The sequence below is a fragment of the Lathyrus oleraceus genome, chromosome 5 (assembly GCF_024323335.1).
Source record: "Lathyrus oleraceus cultivar Zhongwan6 chromosome 5, CAAS_Psat_ZW6_1.0, whole genome shotgun sequence".
Classification (NCBI taxonomy): Eukaryota; Viridiplantae; Streptophyta; class Magnoliopsida; order Fabales; family Fabaceae; genus Lathyrus; species Lathyrus oleraceus.
Genome location: NC_066583.1, coordinates 523,918,977 through 523,937,890, shown reverse-complemented (window position 1 = coordinate 523,937,890; position 18,914 = coordinate 523,918,977). Strand labels below are relative to the sequence as shown.

Here is an 18,914-nt window from a genome sequence, read left to right as displayed (position 1 = left end):
AACACATACAAAGCCACACAATCATTATCTTTGGTAGATTTAGTCATGGCATCTGTTCGGGAGTTCGTACTTTCAAACCATGTAATCTTTATTTGGAAATGCAATTAACCTTTTGTCTGCAACACCAACCATAATATTGAGTTGGTTCATGATGCAGGTTGGGTCAGTATTTGACCTTATCGGCACACTCATCATCACAAAGATGAAACTGAGAAACAAATTCAAAGTATGTTGCAATGTGAAGTAATTCACAAGAGTACAAATATTTTTTCTAGTCTTGTCATCTAGGTCAAGAAGAAGAATAATTCATGGAGAATGTTCATGGAATTTTGTGCTTTGAACTACGTGATTATTCAAGATACGTATCATATTCTAGTGGTAGACGAGTTTTTAGATGAATTGCATGGTTCATGATATTTTTCTAAGTTCGATTAAAAGTCCAGCTATCGCCAAATACGAATGAAGCATGGAGATGTTCATAAAATTACATTTCAATTTAAAGTCCTACTAATATCAATTTTTATCAATTGAGTTATACGAAAAATGTTTATTCTTGATTGTATTGGATTTATCCACAACAAACAACTTTTTCATGTAATGTAATATTAATCGATTAATTAGAAAAAACATATATTTTTATTTTATAATTCTAAAAATATTGAACTTAAATCAAAATCGTCGGATCTTAATCGAATTGAGTGAATGCAGAATTTGACAGCAAATTCAAAATCAAATATTTAAAGAAATGTATGATTTGCTATAGTCAAACAATTCTTGCAGTCATGTAGTCAAGCTTTCTCAATTGTTGGATCAAGATCAGACAACTCTGATTCAAAACTAATATTTTTTCAGTTATAATCAAACAGCAATCTTATTTTTAGACCTTGTGATTACAATCGAATGGTTATTAACAAATGACAGTGTTAAAATTTTTACCGCAGTGATTCATCTTCACATGCACCATAGAATATAGATAAAGTTGTCACTGTCTGTTGGCTGGCCTTGTGACTGAATCGACATGACATGTCAGTTAACTGCCATCATAACTTGAAACAAACATTTAATGTCATTATTATTACTTCTTTTAATCTTTAAACTAAACTCCAATATTCATAAATATTCACACTTTCTTTTTCTATTTTTTATTATTATTTAAGTGGTTATTAGTTGTCGTCATAAATTAACAGAAAGCAACGTTTTTTTATTCCTCAGATTCAAATACTAGAAGGAGTAAATCGTCAATTTTGAATCCTCAAATATGTTAGAAATGTTCACTGTAGACTTTTCAATCTTTCATAATCATTGAACATGTAATTTTATAACTAACAACTTAAATCACACATTTTATGTGTGTAATCTAATACACTTGAGAGTTGATTAGTATAAACTAATCATACAAGTAGTTTAGAATTGAAATTTCAATTTTACATGATGTATTATAGTCCATTAGAGTTGAATAGTATTAACTAATCATGGATACGTTCTTATCCGTATTTTGTATCTTATATCGTTGTTATTATTAGATATTTAATAAATTGAATTAATTAGTTATAATAGTTAGATTTGTGGTTAAAAATTAATTAAAAATCTTAACCACCCATCTAACCGCTATAACTAACTCTAACAGTTATAACTAACTTAATTTAGTATATTTTTAATAATTATCAACCGAACTCATTTTATCTGAAAATATATATTATTTAGATAAATATTTAATTATTTTAAATTCAAACTATGTAATAGGACAAACAAAACTTTTCTGAGGTTTTGGTGAACCCAGTGCTATTAATGTTTTAGATTTGAACTTGTGAAAAATTGATTCCTTGAGGACAAAAGTGATTATGAGAAAAGTGATTATTTTCTCTTCTAGCTATAAGATTTGAACCATTCACTGAACAAGTTCAAACCTTGTTCATTTCATAGGTTAGTTATATTATCTCTTAATCTAGTTATTGATTTTTCTTTCTTTCTCTCTATGTTGTGATTTTTACATGAGTATTCTTGAACATGCTAAGATTTGAAGCAATGATTTGTTCAAATTAGGTTTAATTGCTTAGTTAATAATCTGTTTGAAGATGAAGCTTAACTGTTTATTTTGAGATCTTTTCACAATCCCTAATTCTGATTTCTTCATATGCTCTTTGAGCCGAGTTTGAATCATGACTGAAACAATTATTTGTTAGGTTTTACTTATCTTTCGAGTTCGAATCGTGATTGAAACAATCCATAAGAGAGATGGATAGGATTCAAGAGGGAGATGAAAATGGTAAATGTTCAGTTGTTGGTTTAGCAATCAAAGGTAACAAGAAAAGCAAGTATGTTGTACAATGGGCACTTGATAAATTTGTTGCTGAAGGAGTGCTTATTTTCAAGCTTATTCATGTTAGGGCTGTTATCAAAGGAGTTCCAACACCAAGTGAGATATAAAATGTGTTTCGTGTTTGATTGAATTTGATTCTTTGATTCTAACGTTTTTTTCCGATTTCAGTGGGAGACGTGCTTCCTCTTTCGCAAGTGCGGAATGACGTAGCAATGGCTTTCAAAAGGGAAATCGAGTGGCAAACAAATCATATGATTCTACCTTTTAAGAGCTTGTGCGAACAAAGAAAGGTAAATTGTTGTTGTTATGTTTGATTCTGCGGTGAAAAAATTGATTTTGAGTGAATTGATTATGTAAAATTGATTCTGGTTATAAGTGAATTGAAAGTAAACTGATTTATGTTTGGATAAAAATTACGTTTAGACCCAAAAGCTATAAATTCTAGCTTTAAGTATAATCAATTCTACTCGAGAGCCACCAGACATGTCATAATCAATTATACACGTTCAAAATCAATTCTAAGTGCTCCAAACGTGAAACCGAACGTAGACTAGTTAGGATAGATTAATGCAATATATGATTTACATTCTTATACCAGTGTTTTTTGCAGGTGCATGTAGATGTTGTAGTGATTGAATCGGATGATGTAGTAACTGCGATAGCAGAGGAAGTAACTAAGGATGCTATAACCAAACTTGTCGTTGGAGCTTCGTCTTCCGGTATTTTCAGAAGGTAGTAATTGAAATTCCGATGTATAATGTCATTTGTCACCTTACAAGCCGGTTACGTAGGATTTGAATTATCTCAACCCAAATTCTAAAACAGCTTTGAATAATGCCTTTCAGTAAACATAAGGGTATGTCTGCAAAAATCTCGGTAAGCACTCCAACATTTTGTACGGTTTACGCTGTTTCAAAGGGAAAATTGTCCATACGGCAGTCAGACACGCGGATTGATGGAAATATTACCGACAACACAAGTGAAATCAGTTTTTCGTCAACCAGCTCGTCAAACTACACTTCCACCACTCACACAGGTAAAAAAAAGTCGGATGTTTTGAATTACTACGGCTTAAAATTTAAGTTTTACAGTATGGTATAGAAGAAAATTCCTTGTAGAAAGAGCGAGTTCTCAAAGATACTCTTACCGATTGCACGGAAGTTTAGCGAGTATTACATGAATAATGTCAAAACTGAGTTCTATCGCGTAGAATAATCAATAATCAATAATCAGTAATCAATGTTTGATTGTATATCAGATTCTGGCTCAGTTGCATCATATGCTCCCTTACACCCCTCTCCCCTTGCAACACGACGAGTTAAAGCTCTCTCGGGTGTCGAACAAACTCTCTCGAGTTTAGATGTAACTAATCATTCTAGAGGTCAGTCTCTAGATCTTGGGAGAAAGAATGCAGCTACAAGTTCTTCTAAAAACTCAGATGTTGATCATTACATAAGTCAGGCATCTAGCTCCGAAAGCATTTCAGATACCGAATCTCGCTTTTATGATCAAAATTCGGCCATGTTTGTGCCTCAAGTTACTAATCCTCGATCACCAAATAGACAGGTAATTGGATTTTGGTTTTAAAATATGCAAATGGTCCTCACAAATACCGAAAGGTTTGATTTTAGTTCCTTTATGGTTGTTTATAATCAGGAAAACATTAACCTTGAGCTGCAAAAGTTGAGAATTGAACTAAGACATGCACAAGGAATGCATGCAGTAGCTCAAAGTGAGAACACTGATGCATCACAAAAGGTAATCTCTTTTTTTTCGTTGTCGAAACACTACTAGATTCTCTTTCTCCATCGTTTGTTGAAAAAACTGAATAAATTAAACGTAATCACAAGTATCGGTGTCAGTTTCGGACACCGACACTGACACAGACACACCTTTTTTCAGAGGTGACGGTGCTACAAAATGAGTAACGTCTCGTATTTCTTTAAGCAGTTGAATGAACTAAACAAGAGAAGATTAGAAGAATCCATGAAAATGAAGGAGATAATTGCCAAGGAAGAGATGGCCAAGGAATTAGCAAATCAAGAAAGAGAGAAATACGAAGCTGCAGCTAGAGAGGCTGAATATTTGAAACAATGTGCTGAAAGAGAAGCTGCGGAAAGAAAAGGAACAGAGTTGAAAGCTATCCATGCTGCCAAAGAGAAAGAAAAACTTGAGGATGCTCTGAGTGGCTCCACGCCTCAGTACCGAGTTTTTACGTGGGATGAAATAGTTTCAGCTACTTCATCTTTCTCGGAAAATCTGAGAATCGGAATGGGCGCATATGGAATGGTGTACAAGTGCACTTTGCATCACACAACTGTTGCTGTTAAAGTTATCCACTCTAATGGAATCCGCATAAGCAAGCAATTCGAACAAGAGGTAAACATTGTTACGAAAAGTAATCAATGTATGTGACTTGAATTGAACTGGAAAACAAGACTAATATCTTCTCTTTGCTTCCAGTTAGAGATATTGAGCCGAATTCGTCATCCGAACTTGCTTCTTCTTCTCGGTGCATGTCCCGATCACGGATGCCTTGTGTATGAATATATGGAAAATGGAAACTTGGAAGATAGACTACTCCAGAAAAACGGTAATAGCCAAATCCCGTGGTTTGTTAGGTTTCGAATAGCTTGGGAAATCGCGTCGGCTCTTTCCTTTCTTCACAGCACAAAGCCACAACCTATCATCCACCGTGACTTGAAACCGGCAAACATCTTGCTTGGTGGTAACCTTGTCAGCAAGATTGGTGATGTCGGTCTTTCTACAATCCTTGACTCAGATAACTTATCTGCCATGTATAAGGACACGGCGCCTGTTGGAACACTCAGCTACATCGATCCTGAATATCAAAGAAGTGGTTTAATATCTACGAAATCCGATGTTTATGCTTTCGGATTAGTGATGTTACAGTTATTGACAGCAAAACCAGCCATAGCACTTACTCACATAGTTGAAACCGCTATTGATGATGGTAATTTAGCAGATATGTTGGATCCAAAAGCAGGATCATGGCCTATACAAGAGACACTGGAAATAGCTCGGTTAGCATTGAGCTGTGCAGAGATGCGGCGTAAGGATCGACCTGATTTGAATGATCATGTGCTACCAATGCTAGAGAGGTTGAAAGAAGTTGCTGATAAAGCTCAACATTCTGCTTCAATAGTTACTCTAAAATCCAAACCTCCCAATCATTTTATATGTCCTATACTTCAGGTAGTCAAATATTCCACAATTTACAAAGTCGAACTCGACATTCCAACTTATTCCAACTTCCAAGGTTTACAACACTCACACGCATTGCGCACCGACCACTTGCAAAGATTCTCATTGTATTTGATTTGATTTGATGCAGGATGTGATGGATGATCCTTGTGTTGCTGCAGACGGATATACATACGATCGCAAAGCAATTGAAAAGTGGCTTCTAGATCACGACAAGTCACCGATGACGAATATGGCTTTACCTCATAAGTATCTAATTCCTAATTACACACTTTTATCAGCAATTTTGGAGTGGAAGACCTAATAAAATATGATACTTGTATATTTCATTATCTTCCTCAATGCTAATATTTAGTTAAATGATTCCTTTAATGTAGCTAGACTAACTTAAGAGTTTCAAGTGTAAATAAATTTGATTCAATTGTAGCATTGTGTATGTACTCAAGGGATCAAAGCTGGTCCTTATCATATCATTATAGTGTCCATCATCTTCTGTTACTTGGAACTCAAGGCACACTGAGCTCAACTGAAATTCATATGTAAAATTATTTGTTTAAACGCTTGTGTATGTCATAGTTTCAAGTTTAATTGCAGTTTGGGTCCTAGTTTCTCATGACAATATTCAAAAAGTATAATACAACATCCATGACATAGATTATGACACTGCTACATATATAAAATAGCTACAACATCCATATTAACGTGACTTGCATTTGATCCTCAAGATACAAGATTTCACCTTATAAAAACAAAAAAAAACTGTGAACCAAGGGTTACATATATATACTTAAATGGAGCAAAATCTTCTCTCCATGCTTATATATATACACAAAAGTTCTAGGTAGTTGGTACTAAATAAGTTTCATCATTGTTCCGTTTAATGTCGTCGTTCCGTTTAATGTCGTCGACAAAACTCTTCAATTAAACTTCGGGACCAGTTGCGAACATGCATACGAGACCGCGAAACACTTGAGCAGAGAGTTGGTGTGCCTGAAAAATCTCGCCATCCACATTCCATACACTCTCATTTCCAGAAGAAGTGAAAGTAAATGCAGGGGTCTGAAAGTGTTAAGTAAAATTAGTAAGTTTGCAATGGAATACGGCGGCGTGGATTGGAAAAAAACTAACCTTGTGATGTTCAACAAACTTGAAATTCAAAGGGCTTCCCCCTCTTCTTGTAAGTTGAGTCAGGTGCCTGTATCATTCAACAACTTATAGCTTACTTTAATAAGCTCTCTAAGATAGCTAAGCAACTTATAGCTTGTATAAAAAAAAGTTTGACTTTATTTTATCTTTTGTCATAGAAATAGCTTATACACATGCACTTAAGCTATAACTGCTTAAGTTGTTTATCCAAACATAGCCTAGCCTAATATGGAAAGATAGCCAGACAATGCTTACCATAAGTAAGAAGCGTGAGGACATTCTTTAATCATTATGAGATGAAGGAAACCGTCTGAAAGGTGCGCTTCAGCAACCAAACCATCAGGTGCTTTTTCATTTCTGCAAGAGATTACCGCAGCTCCAACACTAATAAACCGTCCTTTGCATTTCACCCATCTTTTCGTTTCTGAATTTAAATGAGGTGTTAGGCTGCAAATTTCAGTGGCTTCACTTTTTGGTATTTCATTGCAAACTTTGCAGTTAATACGGCAGATACATCTTTCTGATCTGCGCGGAGCTTTCAATCCCCATAACATGCTACTTTCACGATTCTTTTTGGGATTCGGAATGGTTTCCTCCGATTCAACATCTAGGTATGATATTTCTGCCTCATATGACCTGAAAAAAACATGCAGTTCAAGAAATGATATTTAAAGTTGAGATGATCAAAGCACCATGTCATATCCACTTCGACAATACCTGTGCCTTAAAAACACCATTGTTCCAGCATAATCATAACGTTTGGGACCCATCCAGCGATACTTCTCACTCTCTGTGATAACATCACCATAAAATCCATACCTGTTGTCATTAGTGTATGTAGAATATAAGATTACTATGCAAGATGACATTGCTAGTATGTGTCAAAAGATAGACATTTACATAATTAAAGACATTTTATTTTATTTTCATCGGGTAACAAAACAGACGGAACTTACCCTGAAAATGAAGCTGCATAGCGCACAAAAGGTTCAACCTCGGATCTCGGAGTTGTTTTCCATCGCACAACTTGAGCTATGTCAAGGTGCACTCTTTTACCAAGGACAATATGCAATGCAGAAGTTATAGGATCTCGAGTTCCAGTTGTACTACAAAATAATCAGAATTTCACATAACCCAGAAGAATAGTATTAGAAAACTACAATCATGTCTTCTGCTTGTGCAGAAGTAGAACTGAAAATTCAAAAATATTAGGAAGAAAAAAATACCAGATCACAATGGCATCGGTTGAACCTGAGGGAATGATCCCAAATCTAAACCATTCATTAGGAATGGGAAACCCAGGAGCTTTATCTTCCGAATCTTCAAAAGCCACAAAAACAAGTCAATCATAAAATTGATATTATATAGTAATATATATTTCCTTTTTCTTTCTTTGTGGTTTTGTATTGCTATGAAATAAACTTGTAATTGAATTTGTTCTTTCCTATATATTAACGTGCCGATGCAAATTATTTTCTAACTTAAACAAGTATAGATAAACTGAACTCACTAGAATTCGATATTATAGACCGAGGTTGGTTTGGACTTGAAACCAGAGGAAGATGGTCTTCAATTTGACTTGAAGTCTTTTCCAATATTTCATCTTCATCGGCAACCAAGGAATCGCCTTTATCTTTAGCCAAATGAACAAAACCTGGAGGAGTTGGTGGATAGGGAGCTTTAAGCCTGGGAGAAAGAAACCCATTAAGGATTTCATTGAAAAATCCATCACCACCCTGGAACCACCTCAATTAGAAAAATACAATAACTCAAAAGAACATAAGAAAATCACTTGAAACTTGAAAGCATCAAGGAAACTTCAAAAGTTGTTAAATGTCTCCATCTAAATAAAACTTCAATAACACGAAGCCTCGTCATAAACATATCAATAAGATTTTGAAAAATATATGACTAGTGTTACCCTTTTCACTATACTTACATGATATTGTACATCTATAACTACCCTATTTGCATTATTTCTAACATTTTAATTACTTTTCAAAGTACAAATATACAAGCCCTCTATTAGGCCATAAAATAAGTTTTAAACTCCATATATTTATGTGTCTAGTGATTGAACTGTTTCTACTATTTCTGTATAAACCTACTACCACTATTTGTTATATCACGTTGACTGATATTAACAGCAAAATTTCAATATAAGTTAGTATGATGTAAAAGACTAGAGTTAAGTTCTTACAACAGCTATAACACCGTCATATGAGTTAAGCTCCTTATTTGTCATCGATGACATCATATCATATGCCTGTCCTGCTCTCTCAGTCACAATCACCTGGTGAAAAAAAGAAAAAATCGATTACTTGGATCCTTTCAACAATCTTATTTGATCATCTGTTACCACTTAATATCATGTACTGAATCTGAAGAGTCAGGGTGTGTTTGCCTTGATTTATTTTTTACTTTTTTTTTCTCCTTAAGCCAAAAAATATTTCTACTTCATTAGAGATGCTAAAGTTTCACCTTCGTTTCTACTTTAGCACGTGAGAATATCGGAGCCACAGCTTCCCAGTTTCTACAGCCATTACTCTTCCCACTCCTTGGATGAACAAAAACCTAGTGAATCAGAAATAATATCTGGGAAAAGTTCATTTTAATTAATCAATAAAAATAAAAAGCAAAATTATAAAGCAGGTGCTTGTCCGATAACAGAGCATACCAGAAGATTCCTTGGTCTTCCAACTTCAAGTTTCAACAATTCGTTTAGTTGATTTACCCACAATTGACATGTTTGCAAATCTTCATGACCGAAAGTATATTCAGTCAAGATCCACTGCGAAGGTTGACTCTTGCTCCTTATAAAACCATGCACGGTAAATTGGTACATCTGCATAATTGTCAGAAATAAAAAACGTCACGGTTGATTCTTGCTCCTTATTGGAACACGATAAACGTATAAAGAACAGATTGCACAACCAAGAACAAGAGCAAACCTTATTGTCATAAAGTGTACGTTCAGTGGCACGAGGGAGGTTTGATTTGTGAATCAAACTACTATCCAGTACCTCAACAGCATATATGTCCGAAAGTGCGATCTCATTAGCAATCTTGGAAACATATTTAATGCCTAAACAAGTTGAAACATCCTGCTACATTAAACATTTAGGAAATTAAGAAGAAAATTTAATGAAATTAACTATTTAGAATTTTGGAAGAAGCAATACGTAAGGAAAAGTTAGTAATAACTAATTCATGAGAAATTTGGGGTCAGAGGCATTTTCATAGGGAAAAACAATATTCAATTCAAGCACCATTTCCTTAATCCTCATTCCACACGCAACAATGATCATCTAACACATACGATAAACTTTGCTTTAAACAGCAAAAACAAGCAAGGTTTGAATTTAAATCCTTTACCCTCGCGCGTAATAAGTTTAAACAAACAAACACAAAAGCTTCTCAAAGCAAAACCATTCTCAATCATGATGAGAGCTAGAACCACCAATGGCAGAATGGCCTTTAATTCCATTCAAAGATTAAATTTACAACATTCATCAACACAGCATGTGAACCACCATAGGCCCTTGAATCTTTACCCGATCAAAGAATTAAAGGCTGTTTGAATTGATTTATTTGAGTTTATCTGCTAGCATCGGAAAAACTTCAGAAAACATCTTTCCATAAGCTATTTTCACCTTATTTCCATAATCTATCCATGATAGTTTACAACAATAGCTTGAAGCTCATATGAAAACACCTTGACTTTATTTTTTCTTTTGCCATAGAAATAGTTTATACATAAGCACTTATAAGAGCTTAATTATGTTGCCCATCCAAACAGGGCTAAGATTGAAGAACATGTCCATCAATGCATACGAGAAAGCTCAAGCAAAGGGTAGCAAACCAAACCAAACCAACAAACACCAAAACAAGACCCATTATCAATTTCACAATCTAAGTCAGAAATTTTCACAAACACCTTATAAGCAACAAAAAAAAAAGCTTACATTTTCCACCGGTTCCATCAATTTCCAAGACAAGCCATCTGAGAACAAGCTAACAATAGCGTCTCCAACATGATCCAACAAAAAGGTGGAGCTCAAAATGGAACAACATGGAACAGATGCATCTCCTCCCGAATCACAATCGTTTCCCTCTCTCTCCATTATCAATGGAAGAGTCAAGGAAACGAGTCAAAGAAAGACAAGATTTTCAACAAGTAAATGAAAAATTGAAAGTAAAAGAATATAATCAGAAATTGTTAAGGTTGAGGTTTTTAGCAGAAACCTACGTTTGAAAGGAAAGAGAAAATGTTAAGGTTTGTTGTCATTGTGAACATAATAATATGGTTAGTATGTTGTCTTTGTTTATTTAGGCGGCTTGGCTTGGGTTCTAAAGAATTTGTGGGCAAAATAATTGACTAGATTTAGAGAATTCCAATCATGGTCTACAAAACTTTCGCAACAAAATTTAACCAAATAAAACTATCTTAACTAAAAAAAATCATTCTTGTCCTTAATTATAAAAAATAAAATTTGTCATAGAATGGATCTTAACCGTTATATGTAATAACTATTACAAATTAAATAATTAAAGGTCAAATTTTCTTTTTGGAGAGATGTATCAAACACGATGGAGCACAAAAGTAATAAAAAACATAGTCATTGTTTATTTAATTATGAGAAACTACACTTATGTCTGGGAGATTGTGTCCACAATCCAAGAAAGAAAATTCAATATTAATAACTAAGGTCGGCCCAATCATTTCGCAGACTCCGTTCTAATTTCATAAATGGATCCAAATTTTTAAAAAAATACAATTATAATAATTAAAAAAGATATATCAAAAATACAATTTTGTATTAATTAAAAATAAATTTAATTATAATTATTTTGAGTTTTGATCGATCTTGATTTTTGTATGTATTGAATTTTTATCATAACATTTCTTTTAATTATTGAGTTTTTTTAATAACATTTTATTTATTTTTATTAATATTTATGGGAAGAAAATGAAAATTTTAAAATTTGGGGGTCTCTAAAATTTGGGGCTCTGTGTTTGCACATGGTCGACCCTGTTAGTAACTTAGTACAATTAGACTTACAAGCAACAACACATCATATGTTGTTCAATGCCTCTTCCTAGGTTCAGTCCATCCCGCGAGCATGTGATTGCGCTTCGCAAGATCGTGTTCTATTTTTTAGGTGCGACAACTACTAACACAAATATATTTATTTTCATAGATACAAGGACCAGGACCAGATGTTATGCCCAACGGTCTAGCATGGAGCACAACATTAGTACTTCTTGAACAATCAGTATTAAACACTCACTAGGTTTATCTGTGCACACACAAAATACACAACTTCATCTCATTACTCCCCCTTTTGTCTAATTTGGCAAATGGTTAGTCCTTTAATGAAGTTAGTATGCATAAAGAATAACATACATAAGATCAGTCGTGCAAGGGTTATGTTAGCACATACACACCCATAAATATGAGAAACAGACAAAACAACATCTAGAGATGCACAAGCATTAGATTTGTTTTAATAGTACATAAACTAAAATAGGCTAAAGAGCCTTTACAAATCCAAATAAAATAACACGCCTAAATACAAGGGTCAAAACAATAAACTTAGAACAAATAAATCTACAGGAAAAAGTCTCCAAACTTTAGCTCCTTAGATCAAAAACAATTTAGGTTATCTTCATCTGACTTAGAATCACTTGAGTCACTTAATTCCATTGGCCCTGCAACTGCAACCTCTATCCTTCTTATCTTCTCATGATGCATTTTTAAGAGCATTATCTTCTTAGGGTCATATAGTCCACAATAAGGTTCAACAACGGTGATGTCGTTCCTAACAAATCCAGCTTCCTTGGCCTTATTTAACCAAGATTTCAGCTTATCTGTAACATCGTTGGGAACCTTAATTTCTTTAACAGGTACGCTCCCACTAGACGAATCGTCATAATTTTGATTCATGTTGAAATAAAGAGAGAGAGAGAGAGAGAGAGAGAGAGAGAGAGAGAGAGAGAGAGATGTGTGTGTTCTAATAGTAGGGTAAAACAAGATGTTTAACTCTCTTTCTTGTAACGACATCCCAGTTATATCACACTTGAGATGCCAAAATATCCCGCCTTAAACTCTGTTCCAAAGTAGTATCAGGGGAAATAAACACTTTTTATCTCTAGGCACAATTCCCTAACATTGATTGATATTGAATCTCACAAATCCAGACCCCCTTTTTCAAAGTTAACTGCATATAATGACTTAAGAATGTTAGATACAAATGTCATAGTATCTTGTCTCACATTACATTTCTTCAACATTTGTTTCCCCAGAGTAACTGCTTACAACTGCACCCAGCAGTAGACAATTTAGCTTCATCAGAAGGTACAGTCATATTAATTTGTTCCTTGATGTCCCAGGATATGATGTTGTTGGAAATAAGATAGCATATATTAGATGTACTCATTTTGTTACACTTGTGACTTAACATGATGAACTCCATGTCTGTCATAAAGACTTCTTTCAGTAGATGTAGCATTTTATTGAATGTCAAAACTCCTTTTGTCATCTCTTTTTCAAGACATGTCCTTTTGTAGTACAACCACATCCTTTTTAGTATACTTTCTTTGACTAAGAAAGGTACTTTGAGTGTGAGAATCTCTTGGTCATTCATCCTTCTCTGGATGTTGGACCTCTTGACTGAGGCATTTGCTCCAGCATCTGGTTTAAGCATTCTGGTTTCTTCACGATTATCAATAATAGTTTGATCATTCTCCCTCTGAGTAGGGAACTTAGTTACCCCAATGTTACTTATGATGTATGGCACATCTAAAGTGGCGTCTTTATTTTCCTCTTTGAGCAACTGATTATTCCTCCAGAGTCTTGTGCGATTTTTTTTCTTAAAAACACTTAAGAAAACCTTCATTTTATCTTTTTGAAGATCAGAAAGATAGAAATATCTTATGTTATGTTACACACAAGCTCAGTCAGTGTTTGTTGAACAGTTTGCACTATCATACATTCTACCATAGTGTTTGTCATCAGATCCTCACAGTCTCTTATGTTGATATCTGGAGTGGTATTCCAATGGCAATTTATGAGGGTACTTTCTAGATCCATGTCAGCATATATCATTATAACTATATTTGTAGTTTACTCTTCATCATTATGTGATAACATATCATTCATATTAGTACAATCTAGAAGAATACTTTCATTCTTGCTCATCACTACTTTCTCATGTGTCTTCACATCTTCTAGAGCATATTCAAGGTTAGAAATCACACCATCATTAGCAATGGTTGCACCTTCATTAATATGATTGTTCTCTTTATGCACTTAAAACTGTCTCAACAAGTTGTACAAAATGTTTGGCTCATCGTTATCACCCTCTGGACTACTTAAACTTGATTCCTGGGAGTCTTTTCCAGTCGTCATTAGAATGTCATGATGATTTCTTATAGGTCCAAACTTTAGTGGAACCTCACTCAAACTTCCAATAGTATCTAGATCATATTTATCTGATACATACATATTATGACTGGACTTCAACACACCAGCTTCTGCTTTACCAACCATAATATCATGTTGTTGGTTATCCATACACCTTAACACATGAGAGGGACTTATGACATATCCACTATTTTTCTTCATCTTTTTTCTTTTGAACCACTGTAGGTTGTTCACAAATGGGATGACCACCAACCTTACCATTGGCCTTCCCTTTAATGATTGAATCCACATGAGATAATTCATACTTATGAGAAAGACAATGATACATATTGTCTATCATGTTGGTTGTTATTTCTTCTTCATGCATAAAGACTTTATCAGTCCTGAGGTTTGCAAACCATTAAAGTATTTCTCAAATATGACCTTCTTAAAAAGAACTTATTTACCTTTGTTGACCAACTTTTTAGACTCATTAAAGTTCTTATTCCTCTTTTGATCAACAATAGCTTCATATTGGTAGATAATCCCTTTCTCACTAAAAAAATTCTTGAACAAGATTAACCAATTTCCCTAAGCCCTTAATTTTTCCTTTTGTTTGATTTCCTTGAGCAGTCTTATCTCTAGCCATGAGCATGGTATCCTCACAATTACCATACGACCATTTTCTCGAGGAAACTTTGTGTCTTGTATGAGATCTAGAGGTAGATAATGAAGCATTGGATTTCCACATCCTCTTAGCATGGTCTTCCTTGCGACCTCTGATCTTTAACTTAAGTCGTTCTAAAAAATAGTACCTTGTATGTCTATATATATACCAAAATGGTGACATATAAAAGGTTGTTTCTTGTTCTTACTATGATGGGGTCCATATGTCGACCATGATAATGTGACATGTGATTCGACTTCAGAACCTTAACCTTCTATGAGTGAATCTTCACCTCTTTCATATATCTAACCTCTATTATTTCACCAAGTAAATTTAAACTCCTTTTCAAGTTCCTTTCTATTTGCATCAAGTTTCATAGATTAGAGTTTAATGATGAGACTTGTTTTTCTAAAACAGTAATGGTATATGCACATTCTTCTGATTCTTTTTGAAGAGTATTTATGAATTTCTTCTGGTTGACTATAGTTAAGCACAATTCTTCTCACTTGGTGAGTATAAACTTGTATGTTGCAAGAAGTTCTTTGTTAGCCAGTTTTTCAGAACTTAACTCATCTTCATACTCATATCTTTCAGGATATTCCATCACAATGTTGGCAACATCTTCCTCATATTCACTCTCAGTGTCTGACCAATTGATGTTTAATCCCTTTTTCGGTCTCCTTAGAAAGTCAGAGGATTATGATCTAATGTGTCCATAGCCTCCACATTTAAAATAATGAGTGTCCTTCCAACCATTGGATTCTTCTTCATCCATGTCTTTATTATGAGGAATGATGTTGGACCTTTTGTTAGGGACATTATTCCTCCACTTCATGTCCAGATACTTTAAGGTATTATTAATTTTTTCCCAAGAAGAGTCATATCATCTGCCAAGCTCTCTTATTTGTCACCTTGAATTCCAATTTCTTCAGTGTTGGATACAAAGATTATACCTTTGTTCTTCTTTTCTGACATGTCATTAGTGGATATCTCAAATGTTTGTAGGGAACCAATGACTTCACCAACCATTATAATACTAAGGTCATGAGCTTCTTCAATGGAAGTCACTTTCATATCAAACCTCTCAGGTAATGATATGAGAATCTTTCTAGCAAGCTTTTCTTCATACATCTTTTCACTTGAGGCAAATGATGTGTTAGCAATGTCACGCATTCTGATGTGAATCTCACTCACAATTTCATCTTCATTCATCCTCAAGTTCTCAAGTTTTGTTGTTAGGAGCTGCAACATTGACATACGAACCTTGGATGTTCTTTCATGTGTTGTTTTCAGAATCTCACATTCTTCTTTAGCTTTTGAACATGTGTTGATCAGCCTGAACATGTTCTTCTCCATACCATTGAAAATCGCATTCAATGCATTAGAGTTCCCAGGGGCTTCAACATCTTCAACATTAGTCCAATCAACCTTTGGTTTTAGGTTGGTTGTACAATCTTCATAGGTAATCATTGGATGTTTCCATCCCTTGTTCACAACTTTTCATGCTTTATTTCCCAAGTATTTTAGAAAAAGCCACCATCATCACTTTCCAATAATCATAATTAGTGCAATCCAAAATAGATGATTTATTGACTGATCTTCCATCTTTCATTGTCTCCATATGAGAAGAACTTATCTTCCCTAGAGTTTACCCAACGGGTTAGGGTCTCTGCTCAGATGCGAATTGTAGTTTTGTTCCTCAAGGGACACATGTCGAACATGATGCTCCGAGAACAGGTTTGACAAGATATACCATAACCACTACAATAACAATTACTAGATGATGGAGTAGAAAAGCAATAAATAACACAGTCAATTGTTTACCCAATTCAATGAAACTAAACCCAAATGATTGCCAGCTCTAGAGAATTGACTTCTTCAAACTTGAAGGTTTGGATCAACAAGCTTTTCGACATTGGCATGATGATCTTCAAATTCTTTTCCTTCATTCTCATCGTTGAGCGCAACCCTCTTGGATCCACTACTCACTTCTCCTTTTCTTTCATTGGTATGGGTCGTGACATTGGAAATCCAAGACGGTATCTCAATGCTCTTACCAGGAAATAATGATAGCTCATTATCCATATCCCTAACATCTTCCTTGTGGTACAAAACCTTGAGGGTTTTCAAGGGTCCTTTCCCTTTCTCATTACCTGGCTCAGGAATCAGGGTATATGTACTTGACCCTTCCTCCTTGAGTGTTGGTGACCTTATGTCAATCAATCCTTGCAGCTTGAGCTTAAAACTCTTGCATTCCTCGATGGAGTGTCCCATTGTCCCAGTATGGTATTCGCACTTGACCTTGGGATGATCTTCTTCAAAGATTAAGCTCTTTTTGTTAATCAACCCTCGCACCAAGGCTTTCAGCGCTAAGCAAGAATCCAGGTCATGTCCCAATGCTCCTTTATGGAATTCACATGTTGCATTTTGATTGTACCATGGCAGGTATGGTGACACAGGTGTGAGAGCTCGAGGGGTCACCAAAGCATTTTGGATCAGTTGCGGGAAGAGCTTGTTGTATGGCACCGGAATCGAGTCATTGTGATCCTTGTTCCTCTTGTTCTGATTCTGATTTTTGTTCTGAACCTGACTTTGGTGACTTTGAGGAGCAATAGCCAGAGGATGTTGATGATGACGTCTTGAGGGAGGTCCATATACTGGTAAATGAGGAGCTTCCACATGGGATTTCCCTTGACTTGAGGTAACACTAGATGGATGTGGAGTAGTAGCTCTCTTTGTTGCAGCAGCGTATATTGGGTGACCCTCTTTTCTCAACAAGACTTGCAGGGTTTCCAAGACCCATCTCATTTGGCTCTTCAAAAGATTAAGTTCCCCCTTCAGTGCTTCTTGGCCTTTCCTTAGCTCGTCCATCATCTCCTGAGACATGGTTCTTTGTTCTAAACGCGTGTTGAGAATCACTTTGCTTCACGGACAAAGGATGGATGAGTTTTTTTTATTTTGTCTGGAAAATGACATGCGTTATGATGAGATGCAGATGCAATGAATGAATGCAATGCAAGCCATGCATATTTGTGTTTTTTCTTCAATACACGGGTTCAAAAGTCCGAGGTACTGATAAATTTGATTGCTTTTCCAAAACGGGGTTCTCACCGGGTATGGTCTAGGGCTTTGTTACAAAGGATCCCCAGAGTCATTGATTCACAAGAATGTTTGACGCTTACGGGAAATACTTTCCGGTCGTCAACTCCATCAAGGGAATCTATTCTGGGTGAGGTTCTCGTACCGACCCTTACGAAGTATTCACCTCGCGAGTCCGTACTACGCAACCATCGACTGGGTTCTAGACAGGGTACTCAGAGTCATGGATTCAAAAGACTGTTTGACGCTTACGGAAAATACTTTCCGGTCATCAACTCCATCTAGGGAATCTATTCTGAGCGAGGTTCTCGTATCGATCCTTACGAAGTATCCACCTCGGGAATCCATACTACGCAACCATCATTTCTAGTTGGCCAAAGGTTCAATGTTCTAAAAGGTCCTTAGAGTCATGGACCCCTTTGAAACATCGACGCTTACGAGGTATACACCTCGGGCGACAATATTTGCAAAAGAATCTACTCTAAGTGAGGTTCTCGTATCGACCCTTATGAAGTATTCACCTCGGGAGTCCGTACTACTCAACCATCGTCCTATCTTATGTTATTATTTCACTCTAGACTCGGGTGTAGAGTCTTTCCCACATTGTTTGCAATCAAGATCCAAGTACCCAACATGGTGGAACCAATATACAACAGATATCAATATAACAATAAAGATATTAAAAGAAATAAATAAGGGAAAAGCCATAAACTTAAACAAACAAAGGCACACAAACGTCCTAACTAGGCTTGACTCGCTTAGGGTTTATAATTCCCCAGCAGAGTCGCCATGTGTCGCACCTCGAAAAAAAATGGGGATACGACTTCAAAGCGAAGCGCGATTGCACGCTCGCAATGATGGACTGAACAGAGTCGCCACCGAACTTTATTTATTCCTAAGAAGGAAAGGGGAAATATCGATAAAACCCAAGACAAAGAAAGCATAAGATATGGTCATCGCAACCAATATCAGGGTTCGGGAGTCGATTACGCAAGGGGAAGGTATTAGCACCCCTCACGTCCGTTGTACTCAACGGGAACCATTAGGTCAG

At 35.5% G+C, this 18,914-nt stretch overlaps 2 protein-coding genes across 5 annotated transcripts; one reads left to right on the top strand and one right to left on the bottom strand.

Moving 5' to 3' along the window:
* Positions 1-1,751: 1,751 nt before the first annotated feature.
* LOC127086029 (U-box domain-containing protein 35) lies at positions 1,752-6,164 on the top strand. 2 transcript variants are annotated; one of them, XM_051026711.1, is made up of 10 exons: positions 1,752-1,923; positions 2,184-2,416; positions 2,489-2,610; positions 2,931-3,052; positions 3,166-3,356; positions 3,579-3,886; positions 3,977-4,078; positions 4,271-4,699; positions 4,784-5,536; positions 5,676-6,164. In XM_051026711.1, exons 2-10 carry the CDS (start codon positions 2,236-2,238, stop codon positions 5,847-5,849), a joined length of 2,382 nt encoding a protein of 793 aa, XP_050882668.1. In that variant the 5' UTR covers positions 1,752-1,923; positions 2,184-2,235; the 3' UTR covers positions 5,850-6,164. The 2 variants fall into 2 exon arrangements, with proteins under 2 accessions (XP_050882668.1, XP_050882669.1); XM_051026712.1 differs by lacking the exon at positions 2,184-2,416 and having other exon boundaries at positions 1,763-1,923.
* Positions 6,165-6,191: 27 nt separating this feature from the next.
* LOC127086030 (ceramide kinase) lies at positions 6,192-11,078 on the bottom strand. 3 transcript variants are annotated; one of them, XM_051026713.1, is made up of 12 exons: positions 10,657-11,078; positions 9,643-9,798; positions 9,369-9,536; positions 9,173-9,265; positions 8,892-8,984; positions 8,202-8,427; positions 7,918-8,011; positions 7,648-7,797; positions 7,409-7,510; positions 6,947-7,327; positions 6,674-6,740; positions 6,192-6,604 (listed from the first exon to the last, which is right to left on the bottom strand). In XM_051026713.1, the coding sequence occupies exons 1-12, from the start codon at positions 10,813-10,815 to the stop codon at positions 6,467-6,469; spliced, it is 1,827 nt and encodes a 608-aa protein (XP_050882670.1). In that variant the 5' UTR covers positions 10,816-11,078; the 3' UTR covers positions 6,192-6,466. The 3 variants fall into 3 exon arrangements, with proteins under 3 accessions (XP_050882670.1, XP_050882671.1, XP_050882672.1); XM_051026714.1 differs by having other exon boundaries at positions 9,643-9,795; positions 10,657-11,074; XM_051026715.1 differs by having other exon boundaries at positions 9,643-9,776; positions 10,657-10,877.
* Between the last annotated feature and the right edge of the window lie 7,836 nt (positions 11,079-18,914).

What these genes read in the sequence shown, in the direction of transcription:
- LOC127086029 (XM_051026711.1), top strand. Translation starts at nt 2,236, where the DNA reads ATGGATAGGATTCAAGAGGGAGATGAAAATGGTAAATGTTCAGTTGTT. An exon ending in CTCGATCACCAAATAGACAG is followed by an intron (nt 3,887 to 3,976) that starts GTAATTGGATTT and finishes GTTTATAATCAG; the next exon opens with GAAAACATTAACCTTGAGCT. An exon ending in ACACTGATGCATCACAAAAG is followed by an intron (nt 4,079 to 4,270) that starts GTAATCTCTTTT and finishes TTCTTTAAGCAG; the next exon opens with TTGAATGAACTAAACAAGAG.
- LOC127086030 (XM_051026713.1), bottom strand. Translation starts at nt 10,815, where the DNA reads ATGGAGAGAGAGGGAAACGATTGTGATTCGGGAGGAGATGCATCTGTT. An exon ending in TATGCAGCTTCATTTTCAGG is followed by an intron (nt 7,511 to 7,647) that starts GTAAGTTCCGTC and finishes TAATGACAACAG; the next exon opens with GTATGGATTTTATGGTGATG. An exon ending in ATGGTGTTTTTAAGGCACAG is followed by an intron (nt 7,328 to 7,408) that starts GTATTGTCGAAG and finishes TGTTTTTTTCAG; the next exon opens with GTCATATGAGGCAGAAATAT.